This window comes from Chrysemys picta, chromosome 1 (assembly GCF_011386835.1).
Source record: "Chrysemys picta bellii isolate R12L10 chromosome 1, ASM1138683v2, whole genome shotgun sequence".
Lineage (NCBI taxonomy): Eukaryota > Metazoa > Chordata > Testudines > Emydidae > Chrysemys > Chrysemys picta.
In genome coordinates, this window is record NC_088791.1 from 278,085,146 (window position 1) to 278,109,614 (window position 24,469).

At 36.1% G+C, this 24,469-nt stretch overlaps 1 protein-coding gene across 16 annotated transcripts in view; it reads left to right on the top strand.

Moving 5' to 3' along the window:
• The window catches only part of DACH1 (dachshund family transcription factor 1), a 457,475-nt gene that overhangs the window by 209,785 nt on the left and 223,221 nt on the right, over positions 1-24,469 (top strand). For 15 of the 16 annotated variants that reach the window (XM_005306824.4, XM_065581128.1, XM_008172916.4 and 12 more), the window contains exon 3: positions 23,473-23,634. The exons of the other annotated variant lie outside the window; for it this stretch is intronic. In XM_005306824.4, the coding sequence (XP_005306881.2) occupies positions 23,473-23,634 (162 nt within the window). The remainder of the gene's footprint in view (positions 1-23,472; positions 23,635-24,469) is intronic. 16 annotated transcript variants of the gene reach the window in all.

Consider the following 24,469-nt stretch of genomic DNA (forward strand, 5'->3'; position numbering starts at 1 on the left):
TGGATTTACAGGAGTTCAAGCAATCACCCCCCTGAAATTATTACCTTTGATTGTATTCCCTCATGGTTTAGGTATGATTAAACAGATTTAGGGTTTTTAAAAATTATATAAATGATTGTAGCTTAGTTGTAGATTCCTTGTTGGGACACACTTTATCTTGAAGTTCATTTAAATGATCAAGTTTCCCCCTGCCCCCCCGATGTGAATTTAAATGGAAATTATGACTCAATCGTAGTCCTCTGTGATATAGCTTGATAATAATTCTCTATCAATAAAATACTATTTATTTTTAGAGGAAATACAAATAAAATAAAAAATTTGAATGCCAATGCATAGGTTCATTGTTTTTATTTACTTGAGATCTGGTCCTGCAAATATGCACGAGTTACTTCACTTATTATATGTCATTTTATATATATATATATATAGAGAGAGAGAGAGAGAGAGAGATACCTATCTCATAAAACTGGAAGGGACCCTGAAAAGTCATTGAGTCCAGCCCCCTGCCTTCACTAGCAGGACCAAGTACTGATTTTGCCCCAGATCCCTATGTGGCCCCCTCAAGGATTGAATTTACAATCCTGGGTTTAGGAGGCTGATGCTCAAACAACTGAGCTATCCCTCCCGCTCATTAGGACTACTGATGTAAGAAATGTTCCTTGTAAGAGTGTGTGTGCAGAATTAGGCCCACAAATCTTACAGTATGATTTAGTAGATTATCATTATACTCATTTACAACATTTAAAACTTTTGACGATATGTATTCTGTTTTAAATATAAATAATAAAGGTCTTTTTCCCCCCCTTTTATAAGAAACTTTAAATTTGACACATACACAACTGAGCTTACAATCTGGCCACTTTGAGACCCTGATTTTTCTAAAGTCCCATTCCATTTAATTCAATGGGAATTTTGCCTGTGTTACAACTGCAGGTTTGGGCCCCTAGTGTTATGTATACACTTGTATTTTAGTGCTTCAGTTATGCTCTTAAACTTGTACATGGGTTAATGCCCTAGGTCTCCTGCTGCTTGATATTTAAGCAATCAAAGATTTAATCTTGCTCCAGTTGAACTCCAATATGAGTTTTGCGCTTGGCTTCAGTTTAAGCAGGATCAGGCCTTCAGTGTTGTAAATAAGGATAAATAAGCATAAACATATTGCTAATTTAGGATGTTCAAATAAACTACATTATCCACATCAATATTTTCTGAAGCAGTCCTTCTTACCCAGGCAAAATCACATGAATCTCACCATCCCATATTAAAAATATAATGTAAAACTCTTCTAATTGTTAAAGAAACAATACTGCTAATAATTCTGCATCAATTCTTCTATCAAGTATACCAGAAAAAATGAAGGCAGTTTTTTTTACAGATAACAAAGACAAATTTCTTTCCAGCCTTTAAAAGTCATCTTTAAATATGTACCAGTGGTGAGTGAATTTGGAAATGTGGTTATCTGAACTGGTGAGTACTGAATTCCATCTACCCTGCTAAAACTGCCCTGTTAAAGAACGTGCCTACGTTATTTCATGGTATAGTGTCATTTTTTCCCAGTACTCTGTGGAAATATTTGAATTTTATAATAGAAACAACTTGCAGTAAATATTCAATATTTCTGAATAACTTGTAGAAAATCAGAAATATTGATAAAGGGCACATCTGGCCTTCATTCTGCAATAGTTGGGAAGATCTGATACTCTTTAGTCGTGCTATTATCTGTTACTTTGATGAGATCTTGTTAGCAACTTCATTAGATAAGAAGTGGCCTCTAATCTTGATGTCCAGCTAAAAGCTGAATGTTTAGAAGGATCAATGTTAACTATGAATAGTAAGTCCTGACTCCTAATTAAAGAGTCTAACTCTCTTTGCCATTTAGAAGCTTTATTATTTCAATGCTCATCAACCTAGATTAGATAACCCATCAACCACTAAAGAAAAAGCTTATTTTTCATTTTTGTTTAAGTGAAGGTATACCTTATAGTCCATTTAAAAAAAAAATCCATATTCAAATGATCACTTCTAAGGCTACAAATTGCTTTTTGCCTTATTTTGTTAGTATTCTGAGTCTCTGAATCCATGTTTCCCTGCTCTGTTTCATAGGGAAATCAAATTGGTTTTGTGATGCATTAATGTTTTATACAATATTCCATAGAGAACATTAAATAAAAAGAAAAGAAAAAGGTTGACCTCTAACACCTTCACCCATTTCTTATGTCAAACTGGGAAATGTTGAAAGCCCTATATGGTCATAACCCTTCTATCTAACTGTGACCCCCCTTAACATTAAGCAGGTGACTCGATTAAACATAAATCAGGCATAAAATGCCCTGCATGAGGCAGCACAGTGAATCAAGCAAATTATCAAATGGCAAAACTCATTCTGTGCTCTGGGCAATGTAAGCTGCCAGCACTTATACATCAAAACTTCACTCAATGTAAGATTGATTTTATTTTATTTTGTTTATTTTAATTCCCTTTAGCATGCTATGTTACTCCTGTAAAATGCTGTCTGCATCATTAGCTTCCTAAGAAATGCTTTTCTTTTCTAGCAAAGGCTGATCACAATCTTAAGCAAAGAAATCTATGACTACATATGCTATAGTCTGTAGTGCATGCTAGTAGAGCTGGTATGTTGTGTAGTGGTACTGAAACTCAAGCTTCTGTGACTGTATTGATTTGCATGTGTGTGTGTGTGTGTGTGTGTGTGTGTGTGTAACTTTATCAAAAATATGAGCACCAAAGGAATAATGTAATAAAATTGAAGCACGGTAGCCATTGAGGATATTTTCCAGTTCCAGTAAAGATGTTGGGATTAAAATATGTAAGTCCAATCTTAAGGCTGGAATGAATTTTTATGTAAGATGATACATGTCTTCCTTTCACAGTGCTTTTTATGCTGCCTTAAAACATGTCAAAATAATCCCCAGCAGAGGAGCCTAAAAGGAATGTCAGCTCTGTGGTTATGTAAATTGAACTGAGTGCTTTACAGCAGGTTTAAGATTTTTATAACTCAAAAGTTGTTAACAGCCAGCTGGTTTGTATCTGTTTTTTATGGTTATTCTTGTCATATGCAGCCTCCACAATTTTTAATTATATTTTATGGTATGTGTTTTCCCTCCTCTTGAATCCCAGAGCCACTCTTTGCTTCAGATGATATTTTCCACTGGGAAGAGAACAAGCATTGCTTTGGGACTCCATCATTAGAAATACTGTTGTATAATTACTTATCGGTAACAGCAAAGAGTGTGAATATCATGGAACTCACCATTGCAAATATGTAACTTGCTATTCCAGTACAGAAATCGATATAATTTAGCATGTCTAGTTAGTAAATTTTGCCTGCCGCCCCCAGCTAAAAATAAATAAAATGATGATCATGCCTCTGTTGTCTTCAATTTAAAAAAGCTGATTTACAGTTTTTATTGTATTCATCATGCAAATTAATCTGTGCTTCACAGTTCAGTTCTGAATGCATGCTTTGTATTTAGAAGATTTGATTACATTGCATGTTTGAGATCACAATTCATTTTGTATCATAGTTCGCAGAAATACTGTATTTATAGTGTAATGAATATAATAGGAGTACTGGATAAGATTGCTATCTTTTTATTATTCATAGCAATGTACTTCAAGAGGTGGCTTTATTCATAACTGGAGATACGGTAATTGTAAATATCCAAAAGAGAATATCCTTTTGATGGAGTTAAAAATAACTATTTCTCCTTTACCAAAAGCACACCAAAAGAAACAAAATTACAGAAAACCCTGTGACTTAAAACACTACTTAAAACAATAGACCAAGAATATTTAGCTATACGTTATGGTAGATGCATTACCAGAAAGTCCTTACTCTTGAGTATTTTACAGCACTTTGATAGTGTTTATCCCTTCAGTGAAATGAAACAGACTGATCTCTAATTGTTTTTAATGGCAACTCCTCCTATTGAAACACCTCCTCTCATTTTGGATCTAATGATATAAGAGCTGGAGTCTTAAATAATTAATCATGAATGTAGAGCTGCCTTGGAAATGCTTAGCGGATTCAGATACTTTTTAAGCATCAACACCACATGAATACACAAGATTATTAATTTTTTGTTGTGCTTTGTGGGAGGTATGTGAAAATTAACACTTGCTCATTAGTTACAGCATACAGTAGACAAATACCTGCAACCAATCCCCATTTAAAAGTGTGTATCATGCAGTGTGAGGAAACCATGTGTGCGTTTGTATTATATTCAAAACATTGATTTATGTAATCCAATTTCATTACTTTAACAGGCTAAAATCAATATAAGTATTATCATCAAACTTAATATCTTCAGACATTATGACTCTGTAGGACTACTTGTATTACACAATATTATCATATTTAAGCTTTTGAATGTTAAAGATTAGGGAATGTTTATTTTGACCCACTTATGCTGTAATAGCTAAGAAATGTATTCAGTGTTTTTGGCATTGTGGAATCCAAATGTCCTTTTGTACTGAATTTGGCCTTAAATTATTTTATGGAACTACAATAGTTGCGCCAAACACTAAATATAAATTCATATAATACAGGTGTGTAATGTTAATGGTTATACATTGAGATAATACCAACTTAATATTAAAAATGACAGAATATATTAAAGAAAATAAGTTAACTAAATAATAGTCAGGATTGATCCTCAAAACCAGTTCTCTTTTAAAACTTAATTTTCCATGTGGGTGAAGTATGAAGTCTAAAAGGGATCCTGGCTCCATTCAAGTTAATGGGAGTTTCTTCATTGATTCCCCCCAAGGATTTCCCTAATATTCTTCTTTCTTTAACTGATCAATGAAGAAAAAACAAAATAAATTTCAACTTGCAGCATTTGCCCCATAGACTGTAACCAGAGCAGGAATACTACCATAGGCAGTGGTGCATGTGCACAGGTTTATTGTCCTTACCATGCCAGAAGAAATACAGGAGGCAGTGGATTTGGTTTAATTAGACCACAACTTTATTCACTTAAAATATCTGTGAATGCCCGGCAATAAATTGTGCAGGTCATCATTAGTTCTTTAAGTGTTTCCCCCTACTTGGTGGCGGGAGACTGCCATTAACTGTCCCCCTTCCAAACCTGGTGCCAGCCAGCCAGTTGCAAGGCCCCACAGCCCCTCCCACTTGTGTAAAGTAAGGGGGCTGGCACAAATTGGGAGGGGTTTGATCCCTTCTGTACTGGACATTAGGAGTCCTAAACCTCCCTTGCCCAACTTCCTTAAGGGATGCGTTCCTCTAAATATCCTTCCAATCCATTTTGTCTGACAAATGTATGCTTTCCATAATGTGTACCTGCACTGGACATCTGACACATTTTTTAGTTACTAAATTGCAACATTTTAACCTAATCTCCCTGCCTACTCCACCAGGTCCCTGACCAGCTGTGGGGAAGGTGAAAAAACCCACCCTGCCTAGGCCAGTCTGGCAGTGAGGGAAAAATTCCTTCCCAGCCCCAAGGAAAAAAACAACCAGCATCATGCCCACTCGATTTTACTTTGATTCAATGGGAAAGAGGGTAGAATAAATACCCTCACCAGGAAGGGCACTACCCCCCTCCTAGTCCAGCCACTTCCTGTTCCTCCCTTTTTTGTCCAGGTAAATTTTCCCCTTCCTCCTCCTCTGCCTACAATAGCATAGGGGCCTCTATATATGGGCAACAACTCCTTGTCTTCCAGCCAGCCAGGGACTCACTGCATATAGTTGCAGTGAACTCATTTTTCTGGATTGAATGAGATGTTTTCTATGTTCTTTCATGAAATAATTCGCTGCTGCATTGATTAGTTAAAGAATAAACAGAGAACCATCAACTTTATACCTACAAGGAAAACAACTTTTAAGATAAGTCACTTTTGAAGATCTACAAAACTATGATTTTAGAACTTAAAGCTCCTCTCCCCTCTCATCCCCCAATCCCAGGTCAGTCTACCAGAGCTAGATCTGTTAACCTTCCAGGCATGCTGCAAAGCCAATCTTTACTTCTCTCTTCTCTAAGGATGTTGAGAATGATGTGAGGTGAGAGAAATATATTTATGGATTGTCCTTGATTTGTTTATATATTTTTTTTAATTTATGGGATGTGAAGAAATAAGTAATGTGAAGAAATAAAAGGAACTAATCTTTCCTCACAAACCTTGTGCAACTTCCATTAGCTGTTTTGTGTATCTTGAGAGATACTCATACATCTCAGTTGTCTCCAGGATTCAATAACTTCCTGCCTTTGAACTGAGCTTCTGAAAAATAAGGGTTTTTAAATGTCTTAAAATTTACTTACAGATAGTCTGCAAGTAGGTTTAGTGAGCCCAAATCTGTGCTGTAAATCTGAAGTAAATCACTGACTCTCATTTAATTTCTTTGTGGAACACCCAGCTCTGGGAGCAGAACTTGACTCAAGCCCACCCCCTTTTAATTAAGGACTACTGGCTTCCTTATTTTGGAGTACTGTAGCTTCATTTAGCATTGGATCTGAAACCAGCTCACCCTGATGATTCTAGGATCCTCATGATCATAGCATTTTAGCACTTTATATTAATGATCACTAAGAAGAAAAACAAATAAAAATATTTATTTTCTCCTAGTGTCCTTGAACACAAGGTCATCTGGGGAACAAATTCTCACACGTTTGCTCCTACCTGAATAGATTAGAAATTTGTTAACTGATCACATTGTTCCTCTTTCCAACTCATTTTATACTGTGTGATAGTTTTATGGCACAATTAGATTAGAAAATAATTTTTTAAATCTTTAATATCCTGTTTTGCAGAATGCAGTTTCCTTCACATTCAACAAAAATAATTAATCACATTTAAAAAAAAACATTATTTTCCTTCTTGATAACATTTCAATGATTCAGAAGGATTGTATTTTGTATTCCAGCAGAGCTAATGATTATCAAGTAGTAACAGGAGGACAGAGAATGTCTGGTTTCAATAAAGCCCCAACCACCATTCAAGGAATTTAAGATTCTTCATGAAACATCTTACAGTGAGAAACGTTTACATATTTTTGGTCATTCATAGAAAATTATTAAAACCTCCACTGTGCCCCTCCCTGCATCAGACTGTAAATGAATGAAACACAAACATCATTTTTTTAAAAAATAGTCTAAATTCTAGAATCCATTAAGTTTTAGGGTTTTTTGTTTTTGTTTTTTAAATCTTAACTATATTATTTAGGTTATTTCATTTGAGGTAATAGCTTTTATTGGACCAACTTCTGTTGGTGAAAGAGACAAGCTTTTGAGCTTACAGAGAACTCTTCTTCAGGTCCAATAAAAGCTATTACCTCACTCACCTTGTCTCTCTAATGTCCTGGGACCAATATGGCTACAACAGCACTGCAAACAGCATGTTTTTAAGATTTTTTCTGTACGTGCTGAATTTAGGTGCCATTTGAAAGCAATATAAGAGATGCTCTGTGCATTTTTAGAACCAATGAGTGCACAGTTTATTTTCAACTATTGTCTGAACCCTTAGACAAGTTTAGTTATAGTACTAATCCACCACTTGTCAGAGGTGGATTTAGAACAAGTGCTAACAACAATATTGGATACTTTTCTTTTTAATAGTTTTGTGCAAGCATTAAGTAATTTATCCTTACAACAAACCCTGCAAGGGTGAATGATATAATTTCTACTTAAACATAGGGGAAACTGAGAGATCAAGTGACGTACCTGAGATCATACAGCAAGTCCAGTGGTAGTTTCTGTATTAGAACACATGAATCTCTGCAGTAAAGTCATATTTTTGTCCCACTAGATTAGTCTACTTCTCAATGATTGAAGTAGGATTTTTCTGACACTTCATCAGACACTGCCTTGCCAATTGACATTTTTATCTGTTCTCAGATTATTTTTACTCCCAATTATGAGTTGTTATAACACAGAGAACAATTTCATATTCTGTGCATAGTAGAAAAACAAAACCAAATAAACCTGTGCAAGTAATTTGGGTGTCATAACCCCATATGTGTGTAGTTACAGGACAGTCATATAGGTCTGGAGTAATGATTTTCTAGTATTTCATTTACTGTAGATAAATCTGAAGAAAATGGCATCCAGGAAAATAAGGCAGACCATCAGCTGCCTAACCCTGTGACTGACCTAGAGGCATCTCTAAAGCTGCCAAAATAACTGTTTATGGAATCTGTCAGGAAGCCAAATGCTGCTGGAAAATATATCTTCCATACTTTTGCATCTGGATCTAGTATCTGATGAGAAAATGAGGTGAACATGTGGTACAGTGTTCTTGGGTAAATGGTGTCCTACAATCCACCATCAACTACAAAAATATTGGCACTGCACTTAGGATTTGCCACTGTTAATACTTGTGCAAAGATACTAACACTAATAAAGGAATTATCTTTTTGCACACATCTAGGAAGCTTGTAACATAAACTTAGATCTGACAGTTTATTTTGTTGGTGTTACCTACTAGGCATCTGCAATTGCTGTAGGTACCAACTGTATGTTTAAGGTTTTTATTATTTTTATTTTATTGTATTTTTAAATTTGTTATTATTACATCATTGAGTGTGAGTGGCTGATACTCTAATATTATTCACAGAGACAGTGATGTCATTGACATCTATTATATAAAAATGGCAGCTTTTCCAATTATTAAACATTTACATAAATAATTTATTTAAAAGACTGTGTATATTCATATTTCCTAGCTTCCTGTATATAATAGGGCTCTCTATGAGGTAATCTTTTTTTCTATAATGCAATCATCCTACAGTACAGTACATTCCTCATTTTATATCCTTAGATATGAGCATGTTAATTAGTTATAGTTGAAAGGGCAAAACAAACAAACAAACAAAAACCCTCCATTTAATTTTGGACAAAATTTTGGTGCTGTGAGTACTTTCTTTTTAAGAAACATCTGAAAGCACAGAAAATCTACTTGTCAAAATTCTGATTCATAAAACTTTGTGAACACAGAAGTTAATGGTACCATGTCACTTTCTAAATGTCTCCTTTGTAGGTTGGCAATTGAGAACGTCAGCACTATAGAGAGAGACAAAATTATAAACACACTTTTCTGATATGGAAGAATTTTGGATTTGAGTATGGTACTATGTTTTGCAGAAATTAGGGATTCCACAGATGGTGCAGGGTTGTATGTAAAATATTGTTGTCTGCTAGCACAGAATCATACAGATTCATCCATCAGTCAGAATAACTCCTACTGTTCTAAACACCAACTTATACTATACTGCCCATTGGTTTCTGTGCAGTTTAGATTAAGCACAGCTTCTTGAAGAAATGCAGACCACAATTCCCTCTCAAGCTGTCATTATAATAGTAGTTCTGTTTTGCCAAACACAATAGTTTCACTCAGCCCTAGTGATCTGGATCATTTGATAAGTTGGACACAAGCAAACTATGTGTTTTTAAATGGCTTAATGTAAATGTATATATCTAGGAACAAAGAACATAGGCTATACTTATGGAATGGGGGACTCAATCCTGGGAAGCAGTGACTCTGAAAAAGATTTGGGGGTCATGGTGGATAGTGAGCTGAACATGACTTCCCAGTGTATCATCGTGGCCAAAAGGGCTAATGCAATCCTGGGAAATCTCAAGTAGGAGTAGAGGTTATTTTACTTCTATATTTGACACTGGTGCAATCACTGCTGGAATGCTATGTCCAGTTCTGGGGTCCACAATTCAAGAAAGATATTGATAAATTGGAGGGGTTTGAAGAGCCACAAGAACAATTATAGGATTAGAAAACATGCCTTGTAGTGATAGACTTGAGCTCAATCTATTTCGCTTAATAAACAGAACAGTAAGGGGTGACTTGATTACAATATCTACCTGGGGGATCTACCTGTAAATATCTACCTGGGGAACAAATATTTAACAATGGGTTCTTCAATATTGCAGAGAAAGGTATAACACAGTCCAATGGCTGAAAGTTGATGGAAGACAAATTCAGACTGGAAATAAGGCAAAGATTTTTAATAGTAAGAACAATTTACCAAGGGTCCTGGTGGATTTCCCATCACTGAAAATTCTTAAATTAAGATTAGATATTTTTCTAAAATACAGGCTCTAGGAATTATTTTGAGGAAGTCCTATGCCTTGTATTGTACAGGAACTCAGACTCGATTATTGTCCCTTCTGACCTTGGAATCTATGATTTCATGGAGTCAATGAATCCATGAATCCAAGCTTGGAGCAGACATATTCCATGTGACCCATGTGTCCACTCAAAAGTCCCCATGCAGTTTGAATACTGCAAATGCACAATGAACTTCTTCAGTCATTGACAGAAATGTGACTAAATTTTATAGCATCTATTTTCAACTGTAAGTGCATCAAAAATTAAATTAAATGTTTATATAGTCTATCACAAACTAATTCTCATTCTTACAAAATGGCTACACATCATTACTGAACAGCTTAACCGTCCTAGTATAAACACCAATTCTTAATAGTAATTACAATAGACAGTCCACTCCTACTCTTTCTCCTGCCATTAGCCCTTCCTCTCCCTAAATGCCAATGAGAAAGGTGGTTTTGTAGCATGTCCAGAAGGTTGGTGTCTGGGTTTTGGTGGATCACCTGGAGAAGCAAGTTCTAGCATCAAAGGTCTTTAAAGGCAGTGCTGCCCTTTAGAACTAAGGAGAGTCCTGAGTAAGCACCTCCACTGATTGCAGCTGTGGCAGCATAGTATGGGAGAGGGTCAGTCCTTGAGGCAACCATTTAATGTTTGTAGGTTTAGAACCAACACCTTGAACTCTATTCAAAAGCTTATTGGCAATCATTGCAGATTATAAAGCTATAGTGTAAATGCTCCTTGTGAGATGTTCTGATTTACAAGCTGGTAGCAGCATTTTTGCTTCATTTTCTGAATGGTCTCATGTATAGCAATCTAATCTATAAGTCACAAAAATGTGGGTAATTATGGCAAGGTCCACATACCAATGAAATGGTAACTCTCACACTTTCCTTGCCATTTGCAAGATGTGAATGTTTATTGAAAAGATGCATGCACTCTCTCAAACAGGGTGCTGATAAGCTCTTTGTCCGCTGTTCAGGTTGTTTCTTCCAACTAACGATATTACCTCAGTTTTCCTGACTCAGCCTCAGCCAGCCACTCCTCATAAAACTCCCAAACTCTTACAGACATTGGACAATCCATTTCATAACACTACCCAGGTTGGTTGTGATGGAGATACTGGACTATAAGATTGATTTGCAGCCAAATATTATCATTATGTATTTCTACAACTCTTAACCATGTGGTAGGTTCCTCAGAGATATGATAAAGGAGTACCTGCTCTGAGTAGTGTACAACTTGGAATTTAGACATGATATAACTAATGAGGGGAAGACACAAATGATGGGGATGGGTCAAGAGAGCTCATGTCCGATCATTGTCTCATATGCATATTGAAAGGGAGGAGGGAATAATTTTGAATAATCAATACATTTGAGAAAATCATGGTCTGCTGATGGACAATTCACAAACAAAAAAGGAGACAGAATTAATCAAATTATTTGTTGCAAATTATGCTCCCAGTTCCACTTGTAACTAACTGAGAGATTTTTCAAAACAGTGTATGTGCAAAATGTGTACTGCCATCAGACACTGCTGCCTTCACATTCTGGCCATTGTCTGATGCTACTAACTCAGGTGAGAAGTGCTGACATCAACTCTGTTCTGATGGATTCTATCATCTCCAATATTGCTAGCAATGTATGTGTGATTTCTCAAAACTACACATGCATAGCATGGCATACTGGTAGTTTCTACTGCTGCCAGAAATGATCTTGTGGTCACCAATGTCCATATATTCAGCATACTTTGTACTGGTCCATTTGTCCTTAGTGAGGTGGACCACTGCACACACGTTTATTGATTTCAAAGAGTATAATAGCTTTTTTGGAGTATTTATGATCTGTTATGTAAACCTGAATTTAGTATAGTATTGCACTTTTCCATAATGTTGAATGTTGTGACATGAATGCAGGCAGGAGTTAAAAATACTATTATGGGAAAAGTTACTGCACATCTACTATAACCCATATTCAGATATTAATGACATATGTATTTTAAATACCAACATTTCTTAGTTCCCATTTTGGTTAAGGGTCTTCAAAATTTCATTCTATAGTGACGAAGCTGTTTTAAGTTACAAAATAAGAGCATTTGGTAATCTCAGCCTATAATCATCCTATATAGAATTCTTCTTGACATCAGAGGGAGTTTTTTATGAAGCCATTTATGATGGCAGGATCCGGTTCTCAGTCTAGAGCATAAATATATAGCTGAGGTGTAATTCCTGACAATTGGTATTTATAATAAAAAATATAGCACTATGGTATGTCATTAAGATTATTCAAATGTTGCACTATTCATCCTGACTTACTGCTACTTTTAGTACCATTATTCCTTACACTGCAGTCCAAACAATTCAATTTTACCCAAGTTCTAGGAGAAGATATACGTATAACATTGTGCACTTGGCTAGCTGCATCATACATTTTTTAAGGGTTGTTTGGTTTTTTAATCTTCCTCTTATGCATTACTTATTGACCAATGCCAGAGCCAAGATAATGGGCTAGATGGGATAGGACTTTGGACTTGAATTTGGTATTCTAGTTTGCAGATGGTAAATGGGCCAGTAGGATTTTAGACTTTACTGTGCTGTTCCACTTTGCAAAAAGAAGGATGCATAGATGGTTGAGGGTTGTCTGCAAGACGCTACTATTTTGTCTGCCAGCATAGAACTACCTAAAGTCAGTCAATATAACACCTACTGCTTTAAAAGTTCTATCTAGTCCAGTACCTTGCTTCTGGTACTGCTCTATACATAATAGATCAGAGGAAGATTAAAAAAAAACAGACATACCCAAAGCCCTAATGCAGCCAACTTTCAACACTGTAAGTGAGTGGGGTAAAAATATCTCCTGACCCTTGTAAGGGATCAGTTTATGTTCTGAAGCATGAGATTTGACTACCTTTATATCATTGTGTTAACATGTGAACATATTGCCTTGAAACAATCAATAGTTTTTTCTTGTTAAATGGACTTTTCCTATAATTAAAATGCTCAAGTGTATCTTGTGTATCAATACTGTAAACAGGGAGATACAAATAGTAAAGTATTGTAGCTGTAGAAATGGTCAGCATATTTTCAAGGTTCATGTCTTCTCTGGGAAGAATGATTTACTAAATACTTGCAACATTTTCTGAACTTCTCTTTGCAATTAAATTTGTAACAATGTTTTTGGCTAGGTTTTCTACAACATTCAGTGTAAGAGATCTTGAAATTATGTCAAATCTCTATCATATTTTCAGCTACACATAAATGTGACAGAAGAGGAATTGAGATGGTTCTTTAGTGATGGATATTAATTCTTGCAGTATATATACAACTTTTTATGCTGCTAATGAATTGTCTTACACAAACTTCCTTTAAAAATCCCATTAAGTAGTAGTCTACATTTTAGTTGTCTGCTGAGGATGTACTAACACGTAGCTGTGATCATATCTCATCTTAGTTGTGCACATAACTGCTTGCATCCCTTCTTAAACTTTGCATTCTTATGCTACTTCCATGTGCTTGTATTTATGAGTGAGTAATGCTGCTTTCCTTTGTTGGGAAGGGCAAGACCCTGTAGCTCACCATCCTTATGCATGGTTTAACTAGAAATACTCTGTACTTTCCTTAAAGACTGAAAAGTTGTTTTGGCCCTGATTTTACGTTGTGTAGATGTAAGAGAACTGCTGTTTCAGTGTGGAGCCCCATTGCACATAATGAGGCCAATTGCATGCTACAAAATCCAGGACTGGTATGTTGTGGTCTAGAGCTAAAATCCCTGCCCTGAGTCTACCAACATTTATGCAAATAAGTAATTTAAATTTAAATGTTACACATATGAGTAGTCCCATTGCAGTCAATGGGACTGTTCAAGTGAATAAAGTTACTCGCATACATTAAGGGTTTGTGGGATTGAGCCCATAAATTGCAGGGAGACATACTTCCACTGGGCCACCAGACTGCCTCAACAATGTTTAGATATTAGTTAATTAAAGAACTGTGTACCATTACACCAGGATCTGTGTCAAACTGTGGATTAGGTTAAAAAAACCAACAAAAGCTCCTGGTGATTGAAAGATTATGAGTATTTAGCTACATTACTGCTGTTACAGGCATGAACATGTCCTTTCAGTATTTTTGAATTGTAGCAATGTTACAATTAATTAATTATGTCCATCTAGCTAGAAATTAGACTAAAGTTAAAGAGTTTTAATAAATCCTTTTGATTTTTCTTGATCTCCTTGACTGCGTAAGTATAAATGAAATATATTTTTAACTAGACTCATTTAAAGAAAGTGCTGTAGTTAGTCAAATGTAAGAATGTTTTTTAATCAAGAAAATTCATTACATGTCAATAATCTCAGTTGTATCTCTATCATGATATTCATGTTTTTAACCAGTAGTAACAGAAAGAATAGTACTATGAAATCATAAGAGAATGCACACAAAAAAGCAGCGAGGAACTTCTGTTTGCAACATTTATGGGGAAGTTGTTCCCATAACAAATCATTTTGTTAAATAAAAGCTATTATTGTGTTCTAGCAATGCAAATGTAAAACAGAAAATTTGTCTATTAACATCACTGTGTCAATGTATAAACAGCACTTCTTTAAAATTTTATAAAACATTTGGCTAAAAAGATTTTGCACCAGGGTTCAATACCTACAGAAAACATTTTTTATATTGTTCAAAGCTGACTTTTTTTTTTTTTTACAAAGGTTTTATCTGCACTTTTTCATCTGTTTAGAAGCATACATTTTTGGTTAAGAAATTGAAGACAATCTCTTTGTCTTTTTTTTTAAGCTAGGGTGGTTGAGATAAAAAAGAATGCCTGCTTTAAAAGTCACACATGGCTGTAATTTAAGATTTTTTTTTACCTCATTGTCCATAACAGTTGAAAGAAACCTTCAATGAAAGTTTATTAACTAGGCCAATGCCTGAGGCAATAAAGGTTCATTTATTACCAGTTTCTTGGCTGTTTTTCTTCTTCTATTTTTCAGTTAAACTCATAGCGTAAGATAATACTTCACAAAATTAAACCTTTGACCTTCTGTAGAGTTAAGTCTCCTTTGATTAGATAAAGTAACAATTTATGGTCCGGCATGAGGTTGCACATGAAATGAATAATGCAACAGATTGAATGAGGACTGAGAATCTATTGCTTTTGAAGAGATGACTGTTGTTTAAGAAAAAAAATGTTCTCACTTAATTGTATTGTTTTGATTCTGCATGCACTTCAGCAGTATTTCAAAATGTTCTAAGAAAATTCAGTAAAAGTTAGGCCAGCATATCTACGCTATATTGTTTATTTCTGCCAAAAAATACTTTGAACTAAAATCAAGTTCACAGATTGCAAAAAAAAATGTTAAAGCTGAAAGCTTTCAGTATTTATTATGGTATTGTAATTGATGATTTCACCTTCAACTTTAAGAATACAAATGAATGAAATCATACAACTGAACAATTTTGGGGAATAACTGCCCATTGATTCTGTAAATGGAATATACTACTGATGAGGGGATTAGGTTTTCACTTTATTTGCTGAATAATTTAATTTTTCTCTGAGCAGCTCCTATTTTTAACAAATGAACAGCTATATAAAGATCTCAGATCAAGTAATGAAATCTTAACATTTCTATCAATTTTATTTTTAAAAATATATATAAGGGCATGCTCTCCTGACTATTTTTAAGCAAAATTGCCTATATCCTTCTATAAGGATTTCTGGATGGGACGAAGATGGCCTTTAAAGTGGTAACTACTCACTTCTAAATTAAAATGATCTGTTTCTCTATAGTGGTAGTACTAATTGTTTGGACACTTGATGACTAAAAGCAAAAGGGGATTTGAAATCTTGAAGCCTAGTTGTTGACATTAAACTCTTTTCTGCCTTATTTGTTTGTTTTAAATGCATTAGCCATGCATCAAAATTCATAATGCAACTTAAATTTAGTTACAGGAAAAACGTGATTAGATGTGGTTAAAAACAGATGGCCTGATTCCCATCTTGCTTACAGCAATTTTTTAAGTCTGATGACTTCACTGAGTTACTTCAGTATATGCAAGATGAGAATTGGCCTACAATTTGTAGAATTTTAACAATTGATTGAATTTCTCTAAACACTTGCTGTGGAAATTTAAGTAAGATACTAATTATTAACCTTTTAGTCATCGTTACCCTCTAATTACTACAGCAGTCATTTTTTAACTGTTTGAAAACAGATTGAATGAGCAGTAAGAAATGTAAATCCAACAGGGGGAATGTACAGTTATAAAGTCTGATGGAGAATTCCTTGATCACTCAGAAATTGTAGTTATGGGAGTTTTGGGTGTGCAAAGGCTGTTGGGTTAGGTTGGACTGATTCATAATGTTTAACACAAAAAAAGAAGTGTGGGTTACTCTTAAATTCCAACCAACTGCCTAAATAATTTGAAGTGGAAAAAAAACTTCTGCTAAGATTTAATGTATTTTAACAGAACATTTGAGTACAATCTAAGGCTTCCCATTCTGCAGCTTGTTCTGTGTAGTCAGACCCTTGTCCTAGTGCAGATCCCCCATTGCTTTAAGTATCCGCCATCATAGAACATAAGAGCCTAAGTTTCTGATACGGCTTTATTCAAAATCAGTGGAAAAACTTCCATACTCTTCAGTTGGGAGTGGGATAATAGGTCACTTGGTACGCCTATACAGTGAGTGGCAGTGTGTTTCGGAGCCTGGGTTAATAGATTCCGGCTTGCAGGTTTGTGCTACAGTGCTGTGTAAACATTGAGACTCTGACTGGAACTCAGGCTCCAACTTCAGAGCCTGAGCTCCAGCGCAAGCCACAATGTCTACACAGCTGTTTTTAGTATCGTAGCATAAGCCCTGTTGACCCGGGCTCTGAGGCTTGCTGTTATGGCCTGCTGCTCACTGTGTAGATGTATCCTTAGAGCCTCAACCTGCACCATTGAAGTCAATGGGAACTTTGTCATTAACTACAGTAAGCTCAGGATCAAGTCCATAGACTTAAGTCCTGTATTTCTTACTGAGGCAAAACTACCACTGTGCCTGACTATTGCCTACATGATCAAATCCTAAATTAGATCAAGAAAAGAAATTATTTTCAAGTCAGTGCAGCTGAAATAAACTTAAAGAAAAAGGATTAAGTATTAATTTGAAATACAGAAAAGGCCTTTATCAGAACTTAGAAAAGATTTGGATTTCTTCCCACAAGATGGATAAAATATTTCTGTATGCTGAAATGAACTTTCTAGCAAATAGAGGGAATGAAATGTAATACCAGCCATTGACAATTTTTTTTTTTAGCTTTTTACTTGTTCTATGTTGCCCAAGGTGAGATGGCATGAAAATGCTAAATAAAAACCTACAAACATTGGGTGTAAACTAAAAAACAAACAAACAAACCCCCAAAAGAAACCTTTGCAATTAGCAGATTGAAAGGGTCATGTAATTAAAGAAGAGACACCAAGAATTACACAATTCATTTACCTGTCTTGTATAATAGAAACAGTATTTCAAGTTTTCCCTATATAATTCTGTAAACATCCATAAACAAATCTGTATTGCTGTGCTATATGTCTGTCTGATTCAGTTGTCAGTTATTACTTTAGGGCTTGACTCTGGAATCCTTAGTCATCCAAATAGTATTTTCGCTAGTAGTCCCACTGAGTTCTCTGGAAGTATGTGTGCGAGGTCTACTCAGATGATGTACAACAGTGTGTACATACAGTCTTTGTATTTTTTACTGATTTGATTGGTTATAAACTGCTCACATTGCCAAAACTAGAATTTGGATAAATCCTTCCTAAGCAGGCAGGAGCACATGTGGGAGGGCAGTAGCCTGTGTCAGACATCATCACTGGTATCAACTTGGATACTCTTGAATAAACTTGCCAGCACAGTTGTCAACTTTCACAATAAGCCAGAAATCAAGCTAATCTCATTTCAAAACAAGGACAAAACAAGCCAATACCTAAGAACCCCAACACTCTATGTGACTAGATCCCCAAGGTGTGCAGTCTGGGACTGTGGTGGACCCGCTGTGCATCCCTGACTTTCTTCCCCCCTTTCCCCCCTTGCCCCTGCTTGCCGGGAGCTGATAAAAAAAAGAAGCAACAAGCTACAACAAGCAACAAGCTACAAGCCCAGCAAGCTACAAGCCACAAACTAGTCAACAAGCAACTCACAAGTCAATTAAGCCAACCACAAGCCCGATTTCTGCGGGGTTTTTTGCGGGTTTGGCATGTCTGCTTGCCAGCACAGTAGGTTGTTCTGCTGAGTATCTTGCTAGAGAAGGTAAACTGCATTTCTAAGGTCTCCTGCCAGGAAGAAGTGATTCTGAAGTCTTTGGCTTGGTTCATTCATTTCTGTGCCCTGGAGTCCCACATGTAATAGGCCAAATTTTGGTCTCCTCATGTTATGAAACGCTGCTGACTTATGTGGAGTTGCCTGGGTGTAAATGGGACCAGAATTTGGCAGGAAAATGCTGCGGATTATATTTGGTAAAGGAACTAAAAAGCACGTTGGTTAAGATATTGAACAGCTATGAACACCCAACAGGCCAAAGCGGCCTAGCAGTTGCACAGCACACCAAATCCCTAAAGCCCCAAATACTGACAAATGCTGGACACCAGACTGTGGAATGTGCTGTGACTCCATGGCTTCCTTTTTCTGAGCTGAAGATTGACCTTTCACTAAGCAATACTTTTCCTTTTTACCCAATGACAAAACATGTCTCTTGCAACCAGGTACCAATCCTGCATATCAAATGCATCCTTTCCAGCCCTGTGCTTGAGTTTTGAAAAAAAAAAAAAAGATGTTCTCCTATACCGCTCTCTGTGAAACCTTAGTGACTGTCTGGATTGTTCCATAACCTTTGCTTGTAAGATCCATGTGCCAAATATGACTATTTAAATTTCTGCACCTGCCCCTTTTGTCCAGTCCTGTGAATTGCTGTTCTAAACCAGCTAAGAGCACTGAAGGAGATTACAATGTGTTCCCCCAGAGACCAGGAATTGGCAATTATTTCTTCCAAAGATGGTCTAATTAGTTAATAATACAAATAAACATTGCAGCTAATTTCTCAGTTTCCAGACCTCTTTACCCCACTTAGGTAAGAGATTTTCCAAATAGCCTTGGCATCAGCATGGATTAAAAATTCAAATTGCATTTAAATTTACTATTATGTTTTTAAAACACATTGCATAATTATGACAGCAATTACAAACTGTGTAATTATTGGAATGTAGCTCTTTCCAAATATGTTTATTTTAAAATATGTATGATTCCAAGAACATAAAATTGTACTGATGATCAACATTTGAGTGGCAGAAGGGAGAAGGGCTTTGTAGAAAGGGATCATTCACACTGTTTCTTTTGGTGGTCTGCTTCTAGCTGAAGTTAAGACATGAGCTCCTACTGAGGCTTGCAGAGCTTTCAATTGAGTTATAATTCAAGCTCACAAAGCTCTTACACGACACCTTGAACAGACTTTTGCCGATGAGTCTATAGGAACTGTCAGGAGCAAGAAGATTACTTCAGGACCATGATTGTTGAATTGAACTTTACTTTTTGATGTTTTGCTTTTTGAATTAAATTGTTGGACAAGATTAATTGCACACAGTGAGAGCTTTAAATGAATAGCTGTGTAAAGCATTAAACTTCTAAGTATGTCTCATGGGAAAAAAAGCTAGAAGGTTTAAATGAATAAATGTATTTAATGCATAAAATGTCTAGGCTAATTTTTTAATTCCTTTGCTAACATCTTTTATTGAAAAAAACATACTTTATTCATCCATCTTAGTTATATTGCTGTGGTTGTGGTAATTTAATATTCCTGCTCCTTGCTAATCTTCTGGTTCAACAGAAGTAAACAATAGGTTTCATAAATTAAAAATACGCTTTTCAAAACATGTTTCTAAAGATAAAAAACAAGGCTGTAAACATTTATGACTGAAACAAACTAGATTGTTCAAATCCTGCCATGATGTATCATGTATATCAATATGGCACTGATATCAGTTAGAATGCAAACAAGGTTTTAAATGATGTCCCCCTTCATTTCAGCTGGAGAATCCGCTTTACACCATCTGCCTATCAGATGGTTAGGAACCAGGACTGCGTATTAATGCCACATGTTCGATTTTCCTCCCTCTTGTAATGGTTAGATTCATATTGCTAATAGCTGTGCATGAGCACTGTCGATGAAATTTGTGTGACGGTGGAGTGATGAGATAGTTATAAAGCTGCCTGTCTTACTGAATAATCAGCAGGAAGAATGCCAGACATAAACAGCTTATCAATTTTAGAATATTAATGATAATTGCCATTGACTGGAGTCTATTGAGTATTTTGACATGTTTCTTTAACTTTTCAAACAAATATTAACAGAGACTAAAGTAACTTATTATCTGAGCTATTGAATATCCAATATAGTTCTTTTCCATTTTAAATTGCCTTTAAAGGTGACATTTGGTCATCTAATTTTCGGAGATGCAATTTGGATAATGAAAAATGTGGAAGTACTATACTGTACCCTTACTTTAATCTCTGCATGGCTAGGAAATTCCCAGGCAGCTTGGTGTAAGAGAGTAGGGATTAGTTTGGTGGGGGTGGGGAGAGTTAAACAACAATTTAAGACATTTCTTGCCTCAGCTTGAATCATATTTTCAGAATTTCAAACAATGGGATAGTAGCTGCTATTTTGCAGAATTGTACTCTCTGCCCTTTACAGTACATTTGAGAGTCATCTCTGGAGAGGACTTGAGATAAATAGGGCCCTCTGTTGGGGAGAGACCTTGTCTTGTAACAGTGGTTGGAATACATCATGGTGCAGATGGTTGGCTCACGATCTTGCATGTGATCTTGCACTTATGTCTCATATTGTGGTTATGAAAGGTGTGGAGAGCAGAGTGACAGCACAGGAGTAGTTGTGCTAGAGTGGAATTACTTAGGGGACAGACTGTGCTGCAGTCTTGAGCACTATCCTCAGCTTAGTGGATTTCCCCCCCCATCTGAACCCTGTACATTCATCTGCATTAACCCTGGTATTTTGGGGTTTCCATGGGTGAAGTGAATTTGATTCGGTAGCAGGTTCATGCTTAAAATTAGCAAAGTGTTCCTGAATCAGTCAGCTGTGCAATTATGTAAGAGAGAGAATGAATATAGGAGTTCAAATTCTGTCTTTATTTTTTCCCCCTTTTTAAGAGAAAAATATAACCACAAGCAGAGTTTTGGTAACATCAGTTTAACAGCTCAACAGTATGTGTTTGAGATTTCTAGTCCTCACACAAAAGCCTTGACCAATTCTAGAGAATAGCACTGGAAGAGAATAGGGTTGCATATTGGGGTATTCTGATGCAAAAGAAAATTTGCATTCATTAGGTATGCTGTATTTGGACTTTTTTGGTAAAAGACTGTTCTTTAAAGACACTAGCTATAGCTTGACAATGGTATTAAGAAAAAGGAAGTGTAGAATACTGCGCTGTATAACAAACACAGGATACAAATGTAAGTTCAGAGGTGCATCATCCCTTTTCTGTGGCTTAATTTAGGAACCGTAACCAAATCTGTATAATATATAGCTTCATATCCTTCCTCTAAGATAAAAATATCATTGAAAAGCATCCATGTTATTGTATTAGTCAGATCTGAATATGCAAGCTTCATAGTAGTAGTAAATATTAAAACAGGTTTATGTCTGTTCACCTTGTTCTTTGATATTTGACATTTGGACTCTTTCCTACTGCCTGAATAGCAATTTTGTAACTAATATTGATATAACTATACAGAAAATAATTATAGTGTAATTTATAATTCCACCAACACTTGGAGGCATTAAGAGACCCCTCATTAGAAACAGCAGTGGTGGTAGCAGGGGGTTCTCCAATATTTACTCCAGCAGGCAGGGGTTATCTGCTTGCTTGGGCAGGTGGGCTGGGCCTGTGCTGCACTCTTCTCCAGCCCAGACCCTCCTGCCCAGAGTAGTGAGTTGTGGAGTTAACTCCCTTTTGAGATGTGTGAAGCAGTTCACACCTCAGAGAAATAGTTTAAGGCTGTCTGCAGACTCAGGCAGCCATCACTGTATTAGTTAAACTTGGATGCTTTTCTTTGCATCCAGGAGGGCTAGAAACTTACTTAAAAAGAAAAACTAAGATTTTGCCCTCATCACTTGTTTCCAGGTGCTGGGACCTAAACCCAACCCTGTAGTACCTTTGCTTTGCTAAGGGGGAATAAGACCCCCATCTCTGCCTATTAGATCCAGGGTGGGATTGGGAGAAACCAGATACATGGAGAAGTGTAAGGAGTGGACAGAGCTGTGCCTGCCACTGCTCCCCAACACACCACACAGAAGAAGGGGGCTGGTGCAAAACAACTGTGAGCATGCCGCCACTGGTAGAGGGCAGTGGCAAAATTCTTCCTTTGCAGAAGCAAGAGGGGAACAGGAGAGGAACTGTGAGTCTGTGAATTAAAATTTCTCCCCTGGGCTTCTCATGGCATGACACAGCTATGCACTGCCCCATACTCAGGGCACTGGACGAAGGCTGAATGTGGTGTGAAGAAAGCAAATTGGGCAGTTCTACCAATCATTCTTGACAGTATCAGTACCAGCTCATTATTACAATATAGTGTTTCACAAATATAGCTAGATGCAGAGATTTTGTCTGGAGCTGGAGAATTTGTCATAGGAGATGTAGAACTTGGGATGCCAGAGGTGGCTTGGGAATTAAAGGAGTTACACACTTTGTGTGAGGTATCTCTGGTAGATGCCTTGAGGTCTAAGCCTGCTTGTAGGATTGTAAATAATTATATATATTTTTTCCTATGATCTACATAGCTAACCTTTCTTTTAAGAAAGCTATGGCTGTTTTAGTATGCCCCATTTAGTCTGCTAGAGTAATTTGGAATTTTATGTGAGCTCAGGGAGAATGGCTTAATTGTGAATATAACTTATTAGTCATGAATATGCTATTCAAACTCTATGGCCCTGATTTTCAGCTTGTCCTCCAGTGTTTTAAGTGTAGTTTTGCATCCAAAGTTTATTGCAGGTATATTTATTTACACTCACATTTGTACCTAAATACATGGTTTGCTGGCGAAGTTAGGCTTCTAAATGGGCATGTTTGTAGCTGCAGTTGTATTCTGACTAAAGCAATTAGAGACCAATTTTGTGAATTCACGTGTATATAAGTAACTATTTACATAGTATGTTATGCATTTTACATTAAAAAGTAAACAGTCTCCTAAGCAAATAAGGATGGATATTATTCAGTATTATCCTCTGCTAATTATGTAGTAAATGATGAAGGAAGAGTAACAGTTTCAAGCCCTACACTAATGAAGAGTCATAGTATAATGTATATTAAGTTTCATTCATATTTCTTTGTAGGTCTGACAGCAGCAGCTGCAGCAGCAGCAGCTGCTACCAATGCAGCCATAGCAGAAGCAATGAAAGTGAAAAAAATCAAATTAGAAGCTATGTCCAACTATCATGCCAGTAATAACCAACATGGAGCAGAATCTGAGAATGGAGATCTGAATTCAAGTGTTGGTAAGTTTCGGAAGTGAACATTACATACATACATGCCAGTAATGTATCAGTTTCTTACTACAGTGATACCCTTTCTCCCCCTCCTCCCCGGACCATTAAACCTTTGATTTTGGGAAAATTTGGCACATTTGCAGGCCACTTTTGTGCATGTTTAGCAATATTTTGTAGCTGACCTTTACAGAAGCACTCAGCATTGTTGTTACTATTATAAGAACATCCTTTCCTTTGTAGGATGCTACTTCAGACCCCAGTTAATATTTTCCATGAAAGAAAGCAGTTTGATTGCTAAGAGTTCATTTTTCAAAGCACAGATATGGTGACAGATGAAGGTATCAGAGCGAAATTTAACCATGTCTCCTACTCACTCTGCCGGGTATCGACTTTAGGTAATTCAGAACAGTTGCTTGAAAGCAAAATATTTCACAGTTTCAGGTGCCCTGTGACAAAAGGAAAACATACCTACCCAATAAATTATTACCATGCTTTACAATTAATCTCCTATTTTAATAAACACATTCTTAAAACATTGTTAAATGAGTTTTTTCTGTTTCTTAAACAATTATTAACAACTTCTGTTCTTTCGAAAAAGGAATTGTTCCAATACATTATATGCATTTCTCTGGCGAGTTTGTTTTGATAAAACACACTTCAAAGCTAGACTAACTTTTTTGTTGATTAAATCATATGCATGTTTCTGCAATAAAATGGTTTGTTTTGCCTTTTTATTGTACTGACTCCTCTTATCACGTTGAGACAGTACTAACAAGATAACTCAGCAGTAGTAATTCAGTGACTAAAATGTATGTTCAGAATACTATATTCAGGATAAGCATAT